This window comes from Vigna unguiculata, chromosome 3 (assembly GCF_037176805.1).
Source record: "Vigna unguiculata cultivar grain cowpea cultivar isolate G323 ecotype 2 chromosome 3, ASM3717680v1, whole genome shotgun sequence".
NCBI classification, from domain to species: domain Eukaryota; kingdom Viridiplantae; phylum Streptophyta; class Magnoliopsida; order Fabales; family Fabaceae; genus Vigna; species Vigna unguiculata.
Genome location: NC_140794.1, coordinates 44,824,978 through 44,841,906, shown reverse-complemented (window position 1 = coordinate 44,841,906; position 16,929 = coordinate 44,824,978). Strand labels below are relative to the sequence as shown.

Genomic DNA, 16,929 nt, shown 5'->3' with positions numbered 1-16,929 from the left:
AATATATTAACGAGAATTGGTCAGTGAAGTGAATACACTCGATGAACAAGAAAGCGACACAGTTTTGTCGAATCGCGGTGCACTTTCTGTATGCAATATGATGCTTTTAGTTCTTGAATGATGACGCGTTGTGATAAAAACTCTCGGATCGTATTAAAGAAATTAAAGAAAATGAATACAATATAATGAGTTCTAACCCAATTTCAAGCACTGTTTTGAACCTGGTTAATTTTTATTATAACTAAAATATTAAATTAGAAGTATAAAAATCTAAAATTGAAAGCACCGAAGGATGATCTAGAATTAAAAATCACCGTGGTGTTTTTACCTTTTGTGCGGGGAGTGCAAATGATATATGTACACTCTGTTTTGCTTTACAAAAAAAGTGCGGTGACAATGTTCAAGAAGGGTGATGAAATAAAGAGTAAGCAATAGATTATAAATAGAAAAAATCCAAATGTGTAAAGACGGTTTCTCACGGTGGGAGCCTTGATAGAGTATCCCACGGTAGCCTCCTCCACCACCCAGTCGGAAACGAAACAATGGCATTGTTGCTTCAAACTCGTTACTCTCTCTCTATATGTTCACCGCGCTACCCTTATCACTTCCCAAATCCTTATTATCATAATCCCTTTCTCATAATCCCCGCCACATCCACCAAATCCCTATCCTCATTCCATGCACCACCAATTGCATTCTCCGCTCACCCAACTCCCTCACGCGGTTCGCCGCCCTCACCCACCGCCTCCGCTCTCCACCGCCAGCCACCTCCACAAACGCCACCTATCAAGGCTGTGGCGGGCCTCGCCGCCTCCGCCGTGCTGTTTCTCTGCATCGGCGTTCGCTTGTGTTTGGCCTCTTCGCCGCCGTCGCCTCTACCTGCCGGACCTCTTGTCGTTCAAGAGGACCAAACTTTTCAAGGTTTCTAAGAAGCTCGACACTCTCTATTCTCTGATATGTTATTGTTTGATTCGGTGGTTACTGCTTTCTCGGGTTTTCTTAGCTTTCTCTCTAATCTCTTGAAAGTTGAATGCCTTTTCTTTTTCAGTTTTTTCCAAATATTGTGAAAAATATCCCCTGATAGTGTGATTTGGTTTTGTATATTTTTTTAGATATTCATGAGGGCAACAAAAAAAATATAGAGGATAACTCTTTGGTTGCTTGATCTTGGCTGGGATTATAACTTTTTAGGTGAATCTGGATATCTACTAGCTTCTAGTTAAAGGTGAATCCTTTGAGACTCGGAAGTTTATTACAGAAGTTGCTTTTCTCCCAACATATGTTCTTCTATACCCATGGACTCAAAATTTTGCCCTGGATTACATGTTTAAGGGACATTTTAACGGCCAAGCGCACGGAACTGGAGCTTGGTGTTGGTTGAAATCTTGTATATATATTAAACTTGAATATGAAACTATTTTACTTTCTTATCTGCCATCCATACTGCACTGGCGCTCCATGCTGGTAGCATTGAGCTTGAATAAGGAACAATTTCACAGAAACATAAACACGGGGTTTCTTATCACTTGATTGTGTATACAAAACTTTTGACATGGACTACTTGAATAAGTTTTATTGTTTGGTTTTGATTGAGCATACAAATGTTGTTTACACGAAGGGGAAAAAATCCATTATTTCTTTAAAGCAAATAAGCTACCTCGGGATGGACACTAGGAACACGGAGTATAAATGAAAATTGAACAAAAGATGGGAATTCTTTTTTGGTGTTTTGTTTCTTGAAGTTCTTCTCTGTCCATGCTGCTACATTTTCATATTGAGATTCTATTATTTATTTTGCATTTTAAAATTTGTATTAGCTTCTACCACTAAAAGGAAGTTGATTTTACAAAATTTATTACAGTTTTCCTTAATTCTATCTGTATTAAATTCAAATAGCACTTGCTACCTATCAGTTGTCTTAACTGTTTGTCATAGGTTGAGAAGAGTCATAATGATAACCTCTTACGTTGGATATGGGTATATACTCACATAATTATCCTCTTTTCTTGGTGTGTGAGGTTTCTGCTGGAGGATGAACACCATGAGGTTTTATCAAAAGAAAATCAACCTCTCTAAATGGGTTGGCTGATGTTGTGATTTGTTGTTTAATGTTCACAGATGATCTTGATGGAAGAAAACAAGATGACAAAGAAACTATAGTAGATAAAGAATTAGAAGAAGCTTTTAATACCTGGAAATCTAAATCATTTGCATTGACTGTTCCCCTGAAAGTTGTTGCTCTACGTGGTTCTTTACCTCCTTCGTGGATCAAGGTTTGTGACACATATTTCCTTGTTTTCTGTTTAACCTGTTATAGTATTGATTACACTTTATTTTCTTGCCTTGCTGGTTCTTGGGAATTGTCTTTCTGTATTCTTTCCCATCTGAATGTGTATTGTTTCCTTAAAAGTTCTCTGAAATCCTAATATCATGTCTTGTTATGAACTCTCCTCTAGCATCGATTAATACTTTATTTGGTGAGATAATTGTAATCAGAATTGTGTTCGAACTTAAAATCAATCTCAGGTTTGCTGTAGAGTTCGTCCATGCTCAGAATAGCTGCTTAGCAGAATCAGTAGACTCACCATGTTGAATTGTAAAAGTGGTGGAATTGCAGAGTATTCCGAGTTGTGTGGATCATGTTTTGTGTGCCAACCTTTTGTGCTGTGTGAAGTTCGTTTCTTTTTTCTTTGTTTTGTGCTTTTGTAAACCTAGGCCCAAAGCACCCAAGCCCCGAAACCTACTTTTTTGTAAACGCAACACTAATAACAGAGGAAAACACCTTTGCTGACCTGTCATCGTTGCATCTTCTTGAACCTCTAGCACAAAATCTGCCTCCTATCTTACAGAAGCCCCAAAAGTGTTGAATGAACCACTGCAACTAGAGCTCTTCTCTGCCATTCTTGAGGTTGTATGAATCTCTGTTCGGTTCATATGCTTCTACTACTCTGTTTATGTGGTTGAATGGTTGGTTCTCTTTCAGTGGAAGAAATGAGGATCTCTTGAGTGATTATGATTTTAATTTGGGTGATCTATTTTAGAGGTCTAGTCTAGGTGTTCAAGTGTTGTGTTTTTGTACTAGGAGTAGTCACTTGGCACTACTACAATATTTTAAGTTTCTTTGTTTTTCATTCATTATTTGTGAGTTGTGTTTGTTATTGTATGGGGTTTAGTCATTGTCTTTCATATGCTTATTGATCTACGATTATAACTTTAAGCTTAATTAACTATTTGGTGCATTACATGTGTTTTTTCTATGTTGTAATGTCCTGTCGAATTTTACGCTCTGTTATGACTCCATGATCTATGATTTTGTATCCCCTTTTTGAGTCTTAGTAGAATCTTGAGTTTAACTACATTGGGTGAAAATATACGCTGTTTCATGTTGTAGGTCCTTTGAATCTACCATGTTATTTTAAGTAAGTTATAGGTTTTAGATTAATTTAATATATATCTGCTTTAACTTATTTAATAGTATGTCATGTTAATTTTTTCTTTAATTTTAGGACTTTATAAATTGTCAAGGGAGGAGAATGAAGTTTAACGTGAAGTATTATGCAAGTCTTGAGAGCATCTTTTCTGACCTAACAATTCCCTTTACTAAAGGAAAAATTGGTCCAGCATCTGCTTTGGCAGCAGATATTGTTGGTATTGGCGATTCATGGCTCAAATATGCTATTGAGAAAGCTATAATTGAGCCAATAAGAGATGTAGAAGATCAGGAGTGGTTTAAAAGCTTAAATGACAAGTGGAAGGTAACACTATATTTTGTATCTTTCTTTACCTTCGAGCTTGTCTCTCAAGATTGGTCTTATGTTTGTTTTATGACAAAAACATTATTTTTTTGAACTTATTTCATCTTAAATTTGATGTTTCTGCATACTTCATTGAACATGTATGAAATATGAATATCTTTATTTTAAAAGCCATATAGGTGCAAACCAAGACGACGAACTTGTCTGAATACTTTGTGTACACTTGGTAATGTGACATATTTTTAGTATGCTTATTTTTGTCTGCATACTTCTATGCTTGTGCTAAACTGACAGAATTTGTATCACAGTAGATTATTTATGAGTTTCTTTCATAGCAGGGAGAGCACCTATATACCTTATTTTGAGAAAGAGACTGTAGGGGTACGTGTAAAATGTAGTTATCCCAAAATAAAGGGGAGTTATGAAACTGTAGGAAAAAAGGATGCAAAACACTACCACAGAGGATCGTTGTTGGGAATGAAGTTAAATGGGAATGTGGGGAAAGAAAATGGAAGTTTGGACAGTAAGTTTTGCCAGGGCCTAGTCCTGTGACAGTTGTTACCCTCGCTACTTTTGTGGTTATTCCTCTGTTTTCTGTTGCTCGTCCTTTCAGCCAACTGTTCCTTTCTTCAATTTGAATTCCATAAAATTCTGTGGCCTTTCGATCTTATAATAATATGTTTCTTCTATTTAATGATCTAACAGGGTGGAGTGAAAGATCTTGACCAAATAATTGTAACTCTAGACTCTAAAAGGGGGACAAGGCTTTGTTATTGCTATGGCATTTTTTTTTTATTTCATTTTTTTAAAAATAAAAAAAAAATATTTGGGGCAAAAGGTAGAAGCCTGAATGTGAAATAGGGTTAATAGAAAACATTTGATGTTCTTAGAAAGTATAAAATGGATAAGCTATCACAAATAAAAGTTGTGAAACGGAGTACGGGTAGTCTTGGACAGAGAAGTATCACTATTATTTTTAGTGCTATACATATTGACACACCTATTTGTTCTGAACCTCAGTAGACTAGCCATTGTATTTTGTGATAGCTACCTGGATATTTTGCAAAATGAGCTCTTATGCGGTGCAGAGACATCACTACACTGATTTTATAATAAACATAAATATATCACCTCAACTCATTACTTGTCCTTTTTGGAATGTATCTTAGATGGTCATGATAGTAAGAACCTGGTCTATATCTTTGATTCATGTTGATTATCCCTGAGGTTAATTCTACCTACACAATATTTGTTGGTTACTATTCTGTTGGAGTGTATCTTTGTAGTCATCAAGTGTATTATATATCTTCTTGATTTTTAATGCATTTGCCTAGGTTTATAGCATATACAATGTTAAGTCAGTTGTTTTCCTTTTGGGTTGTAACTTGATAGCATACGTTACACTATCTAACAAAGTTCCAGGTATACCTACGCAGGAACTCTGAGGGAGAAATAGATCCTAAAGGTGATATATGGGCTGCTCCATATCGATGGGGCTGCATGGTAATAGCATACAAGACAAATAAATTTCAAGAGCATAACTTGGCTCCTGTAGAGGTAGGTTGTTTTTAGTGGACAATGTGAAATCCTTGTAGAGTGTTATGTGAGTATATCAACTGAAATTGCAGGACTGGGTGGATCTTTGGCGTCCTGATCTAGCCGGAAGGATTTCAATGGTTGATTCTCCTAGAGAAGTTGTTGGTGCAGTTTTGAAGTATATGGGGACTTCCTATAATACAGTTGACATCAATGCTGAAGTCAAGGGTGGGAGAGACGCTGTTAAACATAATTTGGCTTTGCTCGCAAAACAGGTATTGTTACTGGCTGATCTCTCTACTGATGCTGTTGTTTTCTTATTGGAACAGTGGTGGAAAGCTTTACAAAACAATACATGACAGAATACTTTTCTTTTTTCTTTTCCAAACAATAATTTAAGTTTCTATCCTTTTTATATATTTCTGTAGGTTCGACTGTTTGATAGTTCAAACTATCTAAAAGCTTTTGGAGTTGGAGACGTGTGGGTAGCTGTTGGATGGAGTAGTGATATTATTCCTGCTGCTAAACGCCTGTCTAATGTTGCTGTTGTTGTTCCAAAGTCTGGAGCGAGCTTATGGGCAGATCTTTGGGTATTTCTCTTACTGTGTCTTGCATTTTAGGTTTCGTATCTGATAGATTAATGGTTTTAAGAAATTATGTGGAATGGGAAACTGGTAGTGGCACCCTCGCAGTACTTCGGAAGGAAATTGTTGACCGTGGAATGGGGATTCAGATATATACCTATTCAATGGCACTGTGTGACAAGAATTTAATTTGTTTTCCCAGGCAATTCCGGCTGCATCTAGAATTGAAACAAATCGGATTGGTGGACGTGTGAGGGGACCATCACCATTAATCCATCAGTGGATTGAGTTTTGTCTGCAATCTGCAAGAGCTCTTCCCTTCAAGCAAGAGGTGATCCCAGGTGCCTCACCCTCACATCTTCAAGGTCATTCGGCCAATGTGCCGGTCGAGTTAACCAATGGTAGACCAAAGCTAAAGGGTAACCTAGTTGATGGAGCACCTCCACCAGACATCTTAGAAAGGTGTGAGTTTCTAGAGCCATTATCTAATTCGACATTGTCAGATTACCATTGGTTGATTACCTCCATCCAGGAACCTAGCCATGGATTGATACACAAAATCTATCGTAATATCATATCACTGGCTAAATTTTCTGGACGGTTTAATTCAAAACTTACTTGAATGATGTTACTGAGCTGTGTAATACTTGTCAAGGATCCGTGCTGATAATTTGAATGACCACAAACTTGAAAAAATTTACTGATTACAAACACTGCCGGAGCTACATGGGAGCAGTGCTGATGCTGCTCTCCACATTGTTCATAAGCAACGGTTTTTGTGTAAAATTCACGTACAAGTACATAAAGTTTATTCATTTTTTAAAACTTAAGTTGTCTTTTTTAAGGGAATTGTTAGCACTAAGCAACTGTTGTACTTGAGTGGGCACGACCTTAATATTATAATAACTTATGTATTGAAATAAATAAATAAATATTATCATAATTTCGGAATGATTTTAGACAAATCTGGTCTCTTAAATAAAAAGGTGAATGGATTTAATGCCTTAAAAATAGAAACATATTTATTATATTTAATTGTGAATTCTGTTATTATATCTCTTCTACTTCCTTTACATGATAAGTATTGGATATTATTTATAATTTAAGGACATTAAATGTGCTTATTTTTATTAAATAAGGTTGTATAAAGATTATTACTGTTTTTCATGTTTGAATTTCTTATTGTTTACATTTAATTGTCGTTTTTTAAGTTAAAAGTAAGATTATTTGCTCTTTTTGTTAATTATATTTATTCTATTCACCTAATTTTAATTAATATACTTATATACCTATAGTTTAATATAACTACGAAAAAGATAAAAAAAAAAGTGTATAACTATTTTATGAGGATCATTGTTTTTTTACTTATTTTTTGTACATTAAAATTTAAAAATACATAAAAAATAATGGAAGAAGTATGATATAACAATAAGTAAATACTTTTATTATAGAACTCAATTCTAAGAAAACAACAAATCTTATATTCTTCCATCTTTTATAATAATGACTAACTTCGATCTGTTTTATTTTATATTTTTTAATTAATGAAATAAGGAGATTAATTCTGATTTCCAACCCATTTTGTTAAGAAGCAAATTTTATGTGCATTTCGCATACGTGATTTTTCAAAGGTTACGTGTTCTCAGTCCATGTAAAATTTGTAAGTTTTAAAAACTTCTTTGTTTTTTATCTCTGTAAAATGTAAAATCACTTTTTTAAATTCTTTTAAAGTATGTAAATTTTTTATTTTAATCCCTTTAAATACTTTTTCCGATTTTCATCTCTTTATAATTTTTAATCATTACTTTTAGTTCATAATATCTATTTTTAGATAAATAAATAATATTTATCTTTTTGTATATGAATAGTTGCTTTTAGGTGATACATCTTGGCATTGTATTAGTATTAGTCATTTGAAATTATAATTTAATTTCTGTTTAACACAGACATAGTAAACAAATACCATATAAACAGTACAGTTAAAAAATAATTTTTTATTTTATTTTACAGGAATTAGAAACAAATAAAAAATTAAATTTGTTTATTGTACACAAATTAAAATTCTCTCGTAGATTAAAATCATATTTAAGTTTTTTTAAAGACTACTTATGTAAGAAATACTTGTTTTAAGTTTAACCAAAAAATACGCTTCCTTTAACTAAAAATATACTTTCAATAAATATTTCTGTAGTTATATCAAGTTGAAATACTTAAATAAAAATGTTTATTGCTAAACATGATTACTAGAATTAAAGAATATTACTTAACTTTTTAACTAGTGTTAAAATAATTAATTTTGTTGCTTATATTCCAAAAATATTTCAACTGTCACTATCCACAACTGTCTCATTTAAATAAATTCTTACACCCAAAACCCTTAAACCTAATCCTAAACAAACATTTAATAGATTAAATTCTACGACTTGGCCACCAACATCAAAATCGCCCATTCTTTCAATCCATTTATAACATAAATGATTTAGAAGATTTCTACTTATCTTGATCGAATCATTTAACATGATCAACCACCAAAAAGGAGTGTATACAATATACTCCTTCTGTTGCCACTTAATCTATCATTGACAACACCGATAAACTTCACTTTGTAGCAATGACGAAATAACATCTAATGACGAAATAACATCTATAAAATAAACAAACAAGTAAACATCATTCATTAAAATTGAAGAAAGATCAATACATCAATCCAAATTAACACACATTCTTCTCCTCAGTGCAATCAACATATCCATCAAGTTTGTTGTCCATTTTGTACTCCTACACGACCATACATATCAAACAAACCACCTGCATCATACAAAATCACATGTAAAGGCAACAATACATTAAGCCCACAATAACCTTTACACATACCAGACAACCACCAAAAGTTAAGCAAACACAAAGAAAAAATGTTCATTAACCAAGCATATCATACAAACAACACACATCACCAACAACCACATGGAAAGCCAACAATACATTGACCACATATCAATAAATTTTACACACACACACGCCAAAGAAATTAAACTCCCCAAATGAGTCAAACTTTTAAAATTAAATTAAATCATTCTCTACCCATTCCAATCCATTATACCACCGAAATATGTAACCTTTGGGTTAAATAAATGAAATGCTGCAACCTTTATGTTCAATGTCATGAAAAACAAACTTAAGCTTGTTCAACTTTCAGCTACTCTATACATTTTCGAACAAAATAAGGGTTTTGGAGGGAGGAACACCTTTCGACGAATACGCAAGGGGGTAAGAGGTGTAATGGGCTCACAGAAGGGTTCAATGATACGGTGGGCACAATGAAATGGTTGTCTTCGACGACTTCCGGTACCTACTGTCTCCGATAACCCACCCACACGGTTACAATGCATCGAACTTTCCACCACTAGTCTGCAGTGCTTCACTTTTCTCACTCTCTCGCTCTCTGCAATGGTTGTTCCTCTCTTACACTCGTTCTCTCTCTATCTTTGTCTCTACCACTGCTCGAAACTCTCTTTGTATTTCGCTCTCTATCTCTCTCTCTCACACACACACACACACACACACTTTGTGCCCCGCACTACTCCAAACGTTTACTGTCTTTCGCTCTCTCTGTCTCGTGTTACTCGAGGGAGAAGTTAGAAACATTTGGTTTTCTCTCTCTTTCACTTCTCTGTTTTGCCCTTTCTCTCTCTAATTAAGTTCTCTCTTTCAGTTTGCAAATAAATCAAGCCCGCACGTGTAACTGTTGCCGTATTAAACCATTTTGTAATAAAAATTTTAAAACTGTTGCCGTATTAAACCATTTTGTAATAAAAATTTTAAAAGTCAGTTGTCACAAGATTTGTGAAAATCATGTAAAAAAGTGTTGTCCAAATATCCTTTTCGAAATTCTTATTATTCATCTTTAAAAATCAGAAGTCGTCGTGTTCGGTCTATTCAATCTTTTTCTTTTCCTATGTAATCACTATTTCTCTCAAGAAATAGAACAATTTAATGCACCACGATCAATCATATATTTATACATAGTATTATTTATGTATGATGAAAAAAAAAATATGATGAAGAAAGTAAATACAATGTAAAACATTTACTTCAACTGTAAAGACAAAGAAACACGAAACAAGAACAATTCCTCGTGTTCACCGTTACCATTCATAAAACAAAAGGATTGTATAAGCCATTGTTATTTCTTAGGCCGGCTTTTTATTTTATAATATTTATTCTCTGATCACAGAAGCTTTTCCACATACATTTGACCGAAAAAGAAAAATCTGCATAAATTAAAATCAGTTTATTTACGTGCTAATTAAAAATATAAATTCAGAGAACTTAGCCTATAAGCAAGCATTTATTCATGGAAAAACTAACTTCTTTTTATTCCTTACATTTTTTTTTTCTCTCATTGGAAAAAGGTTATATATATATATATATATATATATATATATATATATATATATATATATATATATATATATATATGTTGAGTTTAAGCTATGGAGACATTTGTGTGTGACAGTGATCAATGGGTAATGAGGAACCTGTGTTCGACGGCAAAGTGGGAAGCATATTAGTCGCCATGGGCTCAGCCAGTTTCATCATCACAGTTTTCCATCTCATTGTCCTTTGTCGCGCTCATCATCGTGCTCGTGTCACCAACCAGAATCCACAACAACAACAACCACGCAGCGTTAACGTTTCGGTGCCGCCACACCTCATTCCGATTCACACGTACCGAAAGAAGAAGAAAAGCGTTGATGAGGTGGCGGCGGAGGGCGACGACGACGAAGATCACACGTGCGCCGTGTGCTTGGGAGAGTTCGAAGACGGTGAAGAGTTGAGGACGCTGCCGGAGTGCTTGCACTCTTTCCACGTCGCCTGCATTGATCCGTGGCTCTCTTCCCGCTCCAGTTGCCCCGTTTGCCGCGCTCATGCCACGCCCTCGCCGGCGGTGGAGCACCCTGCGCCGGAGTTCAGTGCGCATCACATCATAGATATAGATATCACGCAAATTGTTCGCTTTCAAAATGGTTCAGCGCTACTCTGAAACATTCATTCCTCTTTCCTTTTCTTAGTACAGCACAGTGTAAATGCTAGAAGGGTTTGAGCCTGAACCTTGAGTTGACTTAAAAAAATAATTGTGAATTTTGTTACGCGCCGCAAACGAGCCCCGTTGAATCTTTAACTCACCAACATAAATTTTCTGGATGGATAATGATACAATGCCCCGTTTTTTTGACCCCCAAAATTACCCTCCTTCGTGGCAGTTAATATTTTAATATTTTTAAAGCAGACGGGAAATGGAGCCAGCGGTTTGGGAAAGTTAGCGTGAAGTGCACGCGCTTTGATTGGACAAACTTTTTAAAAAAACACATTGGGCATTCTATTTTCCCTCGTTTCTTCCCCTCAACTTTCTTCTTCCCGTCAACTTTCTTCTTCTCCTCAACTTTCTTCTTCGAGCAGAGACGCAGAAAGGCATTTCAATCGCAAGGCTTTGTCTTCCCAAAAAAGCTATCGTTCCATAAAGGTTGGTGTTGTGGGTCACAGTGGAAGCGGATAGCGGAGGTGTGGAGAGTGGTTTGGGTTGTTGGAGGCGGCGGCTTCCGCGAAAAGTGGTGGGTACCGTTCGATTCATTGGTTGGGCGCTCTCTTGTTGGCGTATTTGTTGGTTGATTAAGATCATTGACGGAACGAAGATTTCTCCGGTAGGTTATCGTGGAAAACCCCTTTTCGAAGATTTAATGTGGTTTTTTTTACTTAGCATGTTGTGCCATTTTGCCATTAGAATTGATAACTGCAGTGAAACCCCAAAATGTGCGTATAGGGTTCTTTTGGTTTATCTACTCGTCCATTGTTAATATTGATGGTTTTGTCAGGGTTGGGATGATCCATATGTCCCTCGCACACATGAAGGTGTTCTGAAGTGGAAATACCCTATAATGCACTCTGTTCATTTCGTCTGTGAGGTTGTTCAAGTATTTGTTCCGAAGTTCAAAATTTAAATTAGTTGATTTGGTGTTATATTCTTTTGTAATATGACAATTTGTTGATGATGCCTTTGTTGGATTGTTGATTCCCGTCATATGAAGTAATTAGCCATATGAAGTAATTTCTCCAATTGGACATGTGAAGTTTATTTTTGATTCCCGTCATAATAGGTTGTTGTATTTGTGAAGTAATTTATGATTCCTTGATTTGTGAAGTGTATTTTTTGTTGAATTTGTTTTGTTGTGATTCCTTATTGTATTATTATTAAATTTTTATAGGTTGTTGATGAATCATGGCTGGAAAGAGTAGGAAAGATAAAGTTTTAGAACAGGAACGAGTAAGTGTTTTGGGTATGTTATTAAATTGTGAATCGGACAAGAAGCCATCTTTTGAAGTCCAGTGTGTGGACACTCCAATTCAACCTAATGGGTAACTTCTAACATTTTGTGTGTTCAATGAGTGTAATTTAGCACTGCTTAATGATGTCTGAATATTGTGTTGTATTTCATTTCGCAGTCATGACTGTGGGGTCCTAGTATTGAAATTCATAGAGATGTGGGATGGTGTTAGTCAATTTAATGGCAAAGCCCTGCCTGACTACACTATTGTAAGTTGACCGTTATAATATGTTTTATTATTTATTGTTTTTCTTTGAAGATTACAGTTGGTAACATTGTGTTGATGTTGTTTTTAGGAGGAGCTGCAATTAATTAGGCAGAAATTCGTTTGTGATTGGGTTTTAAATGAAGATAATGTCCTTCGCGATGAAGTTATTCAGCACTACGATCTGCTGTTGAAGAAATAGCTACTGTGAATGTAGAAATTATAATTCCATCACAAGATTTTTGAGACAATTTTACATAGGGATAGTTAGATTGAGGTAGACAAAGTCAATTATGTTGCCACAATTGTATATATTGTTTAATCATTTGTTGGAGTTAATATGTAGTTTGTACATTGACAGATACATTCATGATGACATGGTAATATAAACATCAATATACTTTAATTTGGGAAGGCAATTGTGCTATTTTCGATTGTATTAGTAAACTTCCAGTACAGCTTGTACAAAAACACAAATTATGTAATGATAGACTAGAAAAACAGTTGCAATAGTTCCTGTACAAAAACTACAACGTAAAAAGGCACTTATGGAGTCAGAAAAGGACACTTAAATCTCCAACCAGAAAACTTTATTTTTAATTCAATCTTCAATTTGAAATACTTAAAGAAGTTTTATGGTGATGGTTGATGGTGATGGAGATATTTATATGGCCTTTGGATTGTGTCCAAAACACAAATTATGTAATGATAGACTAGAAAAACAGTTGCAGTACTTCCTGTACAGAAACTACAACGTAAAAAGGCACTTATGGAGTCAAGAAAGGACACTTAAATCTCTAACAAGAAAACTTTATTTTTAATTCAATGTTAAATTTCAAATACTTAAAGAAGTTTTATGGTCATGGTTGATGGTGATGGAGATATTTATATGGCCTTTGGATTGTGTCCAAAACACAAATTATGTAATGATAGACTAGAAAAACAGTTGCAGTAGTTCCTGTACAAAAACTACAACGTAAAAAGGTACTTATGGAGTCAGAAAAGGACACCTAAATCTCCAACCAGAAAACTTTATTTTTAATTCAATCTTCAATTTGAAATACTTAAAGAAGTTTTATGGTGATGGTTAATGGTGATGAAGATATTTATATGGCCTTTGGATTGTGTCCAAAACACAAATTATGTAATGATAGACTAGAAAAACAGTTGCAGTACTTCTTGTACAGAAACTACAACGTAAAAAGGCACTTATGAAGTCAGAAAATGACACTTAAATCTCCAACCAGAAAACTTTATTTTTAATTCAATGTTAAATTTCAAATACTTAAAGAAGTTTTATGGTGATGGAGTATTTATATGGCCTTTGGATTGTGTCCAAAACACAAATTATGTAATGATAGACTAGAAAAACAGTTGCAGTACTTCCTGTACAGAAACTACAACGTAAAAAGGCACTTATGAAGTCAGAAAAGGACACTTAAATCTCCAAACAGAAAACTTTATTTTTAATTCAATGTTAAATTTCAAATACTTAAAGAAGTTTTATGGTGATGGAGATATTTATATGGCCTTTGGATTGTGTCCAAAACACAAATTATGTAATGATAGACTAGAAAAACAGTTGCAGTACTTCCTGTACAGAAACTACAACGTAAAAAGGCACTTATGAAATCAGAAAAGGACACTTAAATCTCCAAACAGAAAACTTTATTTTTAATTCAATGTTAAATTTCAAATACTTAAAGAAGTTTTATGGTGATGGTTGATGGTGATGGAGATATTTATATGGCCTTTGGATTGTGTCCAAAACACAAATTATGTAATGATAGACTAGAAAAACAGTTGCAGTAGTTCCTGTACAAAAACTACAACGTAAAAAGGTACTTATGGAGTCAGAAAAGGACACCTAAATCTCCAACCAGAAAACTTTATTTTTAATTCAATCTTCAATTTGAAATACTTAAAGAAGTTTTATGGTGATGGTTAATGGTGATGAAGATATTTATATGGCCTTTGGATTGTGTCCAAAACACAAATTATGTAATGATAGACTAGAAAAACAGTTGCAGTACTTCCTGTACAGAAACTACAACGTAAAAAGGCACGTATGAAGTCAGAAAAGGACACTTAAATCTCCAACCAGAAAACTTTATTTTTAATTCAATGTTAAATTTCAAATACTTAAAGAAGTTTTATGGTGATGGAGATATTTATATGGCCTTTGGATTGTGTCCAAAACACAAATTATGTAATGATAGACTAGAAAAACAGTTGCAGTACTTCCTGTACAGAAACTACAACGTAAAAAGGCACTTATGAAGTCAGAAAAGGACACTTAAATCTCCAAACAGAAAACTTTATTTTTAATTCAATGTTAAATTTCAAATACTTAAAGAAGTTTTATGGTAATGGAGATATTTATATGGCCTTTGGATTGTGTCTAAAACACAAATTATGTAATGATAGACTAGAAAAACAGTTGCAGTACTTCCTGTACAGAAACTACAACGTAAAAAGGCACTTATGAAATCAGAAAAGGACACTTAAATCTCCAAACAGAAAACTTTATTTTTAATTCAATGTTAAATTTCAAATACTTAAAGAAGTTTTATGGTGATGGTTGATGGTGATGGAGATATTTATATGGCCTTTGGATTGTGTCCAAAACACAAATTATGTAATGATAGACTAGAAAAACAGTTGCAGTAGTTCCTGTACAAAAACTACAACGTAAAAAGGTACTTATGGAGTCAGAAAAGGACACCTAAATCTCCAACCAGAAAACTTTATTTTTAATTCAATCTTCAATTTGAAATACTTAAAGAAGTTTTATGGTGATGGTTGATGGTGATGGAGATATTTATATGGCCTTTGGATTGTGTCCAAAACACAAATTATGTAATGATAGACTAGAAAAACAGTTGCAGTACTTCCTGTACAGAAACTACAACGTAAAAAGGCACTTATGAAGTCAGAAAAGGACACTTAAATCTCCAACCAGAAAACTTTATTTTTAATTCAATGTTAAATTTCAAATACTTAAAGAAGTTTTATGGTGATGGAGATATTTATATGGCCTTTGGATTGTGTCCAAAACACAAATTATGTAATGATAGACTAGAAAAACAGTTGCAGTACTTCCTGTACAGAAACTACAACGTAAAAAGGCACTTATGAAATCAGAAAAGGACACTTAAATCTCCAACCAGAAAACTTTATTTTTAATTCAATGTTAAATTTCAAATACTTAAAGAAGTTTTATGGTGATGGTTGATGGTGATGGAGATATTTGTATGGCCTTTGGATTGTGTCCAAAACACAAATTATGTAATGATAGACTAGAAAAACAGTTGCAGTACTTCCTGTACAGAAACTACAACGTAAAAAGGCACTTATGAAGTCAGAAAAGGACACTTAAATCTCCAACCAGAAAACTTTATTTTTAATTCAATGTTAAATTTCAAATACTTAAAGAAGTTTTATGGTGATGGAGATATTTATATGGCCTTTGGATTGTGTCCAAAACACAAATTATGTAATGATAGACTAGAAAAACAGTTGCAGTACTTCCTGTACAGAAACTACAACGTAAAAAGGCACTTATGAAATCAGAAAAGGACACTTAAATCTCCAAACAGAAAACTTTATTTTTAATTCAATGTTAAATTTCAAATACTTAAAGAAGTTTTATGGTGATGGTTGATGGTGATGGAGATATTTATATGGCCTTTGGATTGTGTCCAAAACACAAATTATGTAATGATAGACTAGAAAAACAGTTGCAGTAGTTCCTGTACAAAAACTACAACGTAAAAAGGTACTTATGGAGTCAGAAAAGGACACCTAAATCTCCAACCAGAAAACTTTATTTTTAATTCAATCTTCAATTTGAAATACTTAAAGAAGTTTTATGGTGATGGTTAATGGTGATGAAGATATTTATATGGCCTTTGGATTGTGTCCAAAACACAAATTATGTAATGATAGACTAGAAAAACAGTTGCAGTACTTCCTGTACAGAAACTACAACGTAAAAAGGCACGTATGAAGTCAGAAAAGGACACTTAAATCTCCAACCAGAAAACTTTATTTTTAATTCAATGTTAAATTTCAAATACTTAAAGAAGTTTTATGGTGATGGAGATATTTATATGGCCTTTGGATTGTGTCCAAAACACAAATTATGTAATGATAGACTAGAAAAACAGTTGCAGTACTTCCTGTACAGAAACTACAACGTAAAAAGGCACTTATGAAGTCAGAAAAGGACACTTAAATCTCCAAACAGAAAACTTTATTTTTAATTCAATGTTAAATTTCAAATACTTAAAGAAGTTTTATGGTAATGGAGATATTTATATGGCCTTTGGATTGTGTCTAAAACACAAATTATGTAATGATAGACTAGAAAAACAGTTGCAGTACTTCCTGTACAGAAACTACAACGTAAAAAGGCACTTATGAAATCAGAAAAGGACACTTAAATCTCCAAACAGAAAACTTTA

General features: G+C 33.9%; 2 protein-coding genes across 2 annotated transcripts; both read left to right on the top strand.

Annotated features, from left to right (window-relative positions):
- The first annotated feature begins 375 nt into the window (after positions 1-375).
- LOC114174930 (putrescine-binding periplasmic protein-like protein) lies at positions 376-6,700 on the top strand. The gene is made up of 7 exons (XM_028059661.2): positions 376-921; positions 2,119-2,273; positions 3,507-3,755; positions 5,178-5,312; positions 5,384-5,566; positions 5,720-5,881; positions 6,078-6,700. Exons 1-7 carry the CDS (start codon positions 543-545, stop codon positions 6,495-6,497), a joined length of 1,683 nt encoding a protein of 560 aa, XP_027915462.2. The 5' UTR covers positions 376-542; the 3' UTR covers positions 6,498-6,700.
- Positions 6,701-10,397: 3,697 nt separating this feature from the next.
- LOC114175450 (putative E3 ubiquitin-protein ligase ATL45) lies at positions 10,398-10,919 on the top strand. The gene has a single exon (XM_028060208.1). The coding sequence runs from the start codon at positions 10,398-10,400 to the stop codon at positions 10,917-10,919; it is 522 nt and encodes a 173-aa protein (XP_027916009.1).
- The last annotated feature ends 6,010 nt before the right edge of the window (positions 10,920-16,929 follow it).

Bases quoted from the DNA above. Each gene is read 5' to 3' on its own strand.
- LOC114174930 (XM_028059661.2), top strand. From the start codon at position 543: ATGGCATTGTTGCTTCAAACTCGTTACTCTCTCTCTATATGTTCACCG. The intron at 2,274-3,506 runs GTTTGTGACACA...CTTTAATTTTAG, and splicing joins TACCTCCTTCGTGGATCAAG to GACTTTATAAATTGTCAAGG. The intron at 5,882-6,077 runs GTATTTCTCTTA...TTGTTTTCCCAG, and splicing joins GCTTATGGGCAGATCTTTGG to GCAATTCCGGCTGCATCTAG.
- LOC114175450 (XM_028060208.1), top strand. From the start codon at position 10,398: ATGGGTAATGAGGAACCTGTGTTCGACGGCAAAGTGGGAAGCATATTA.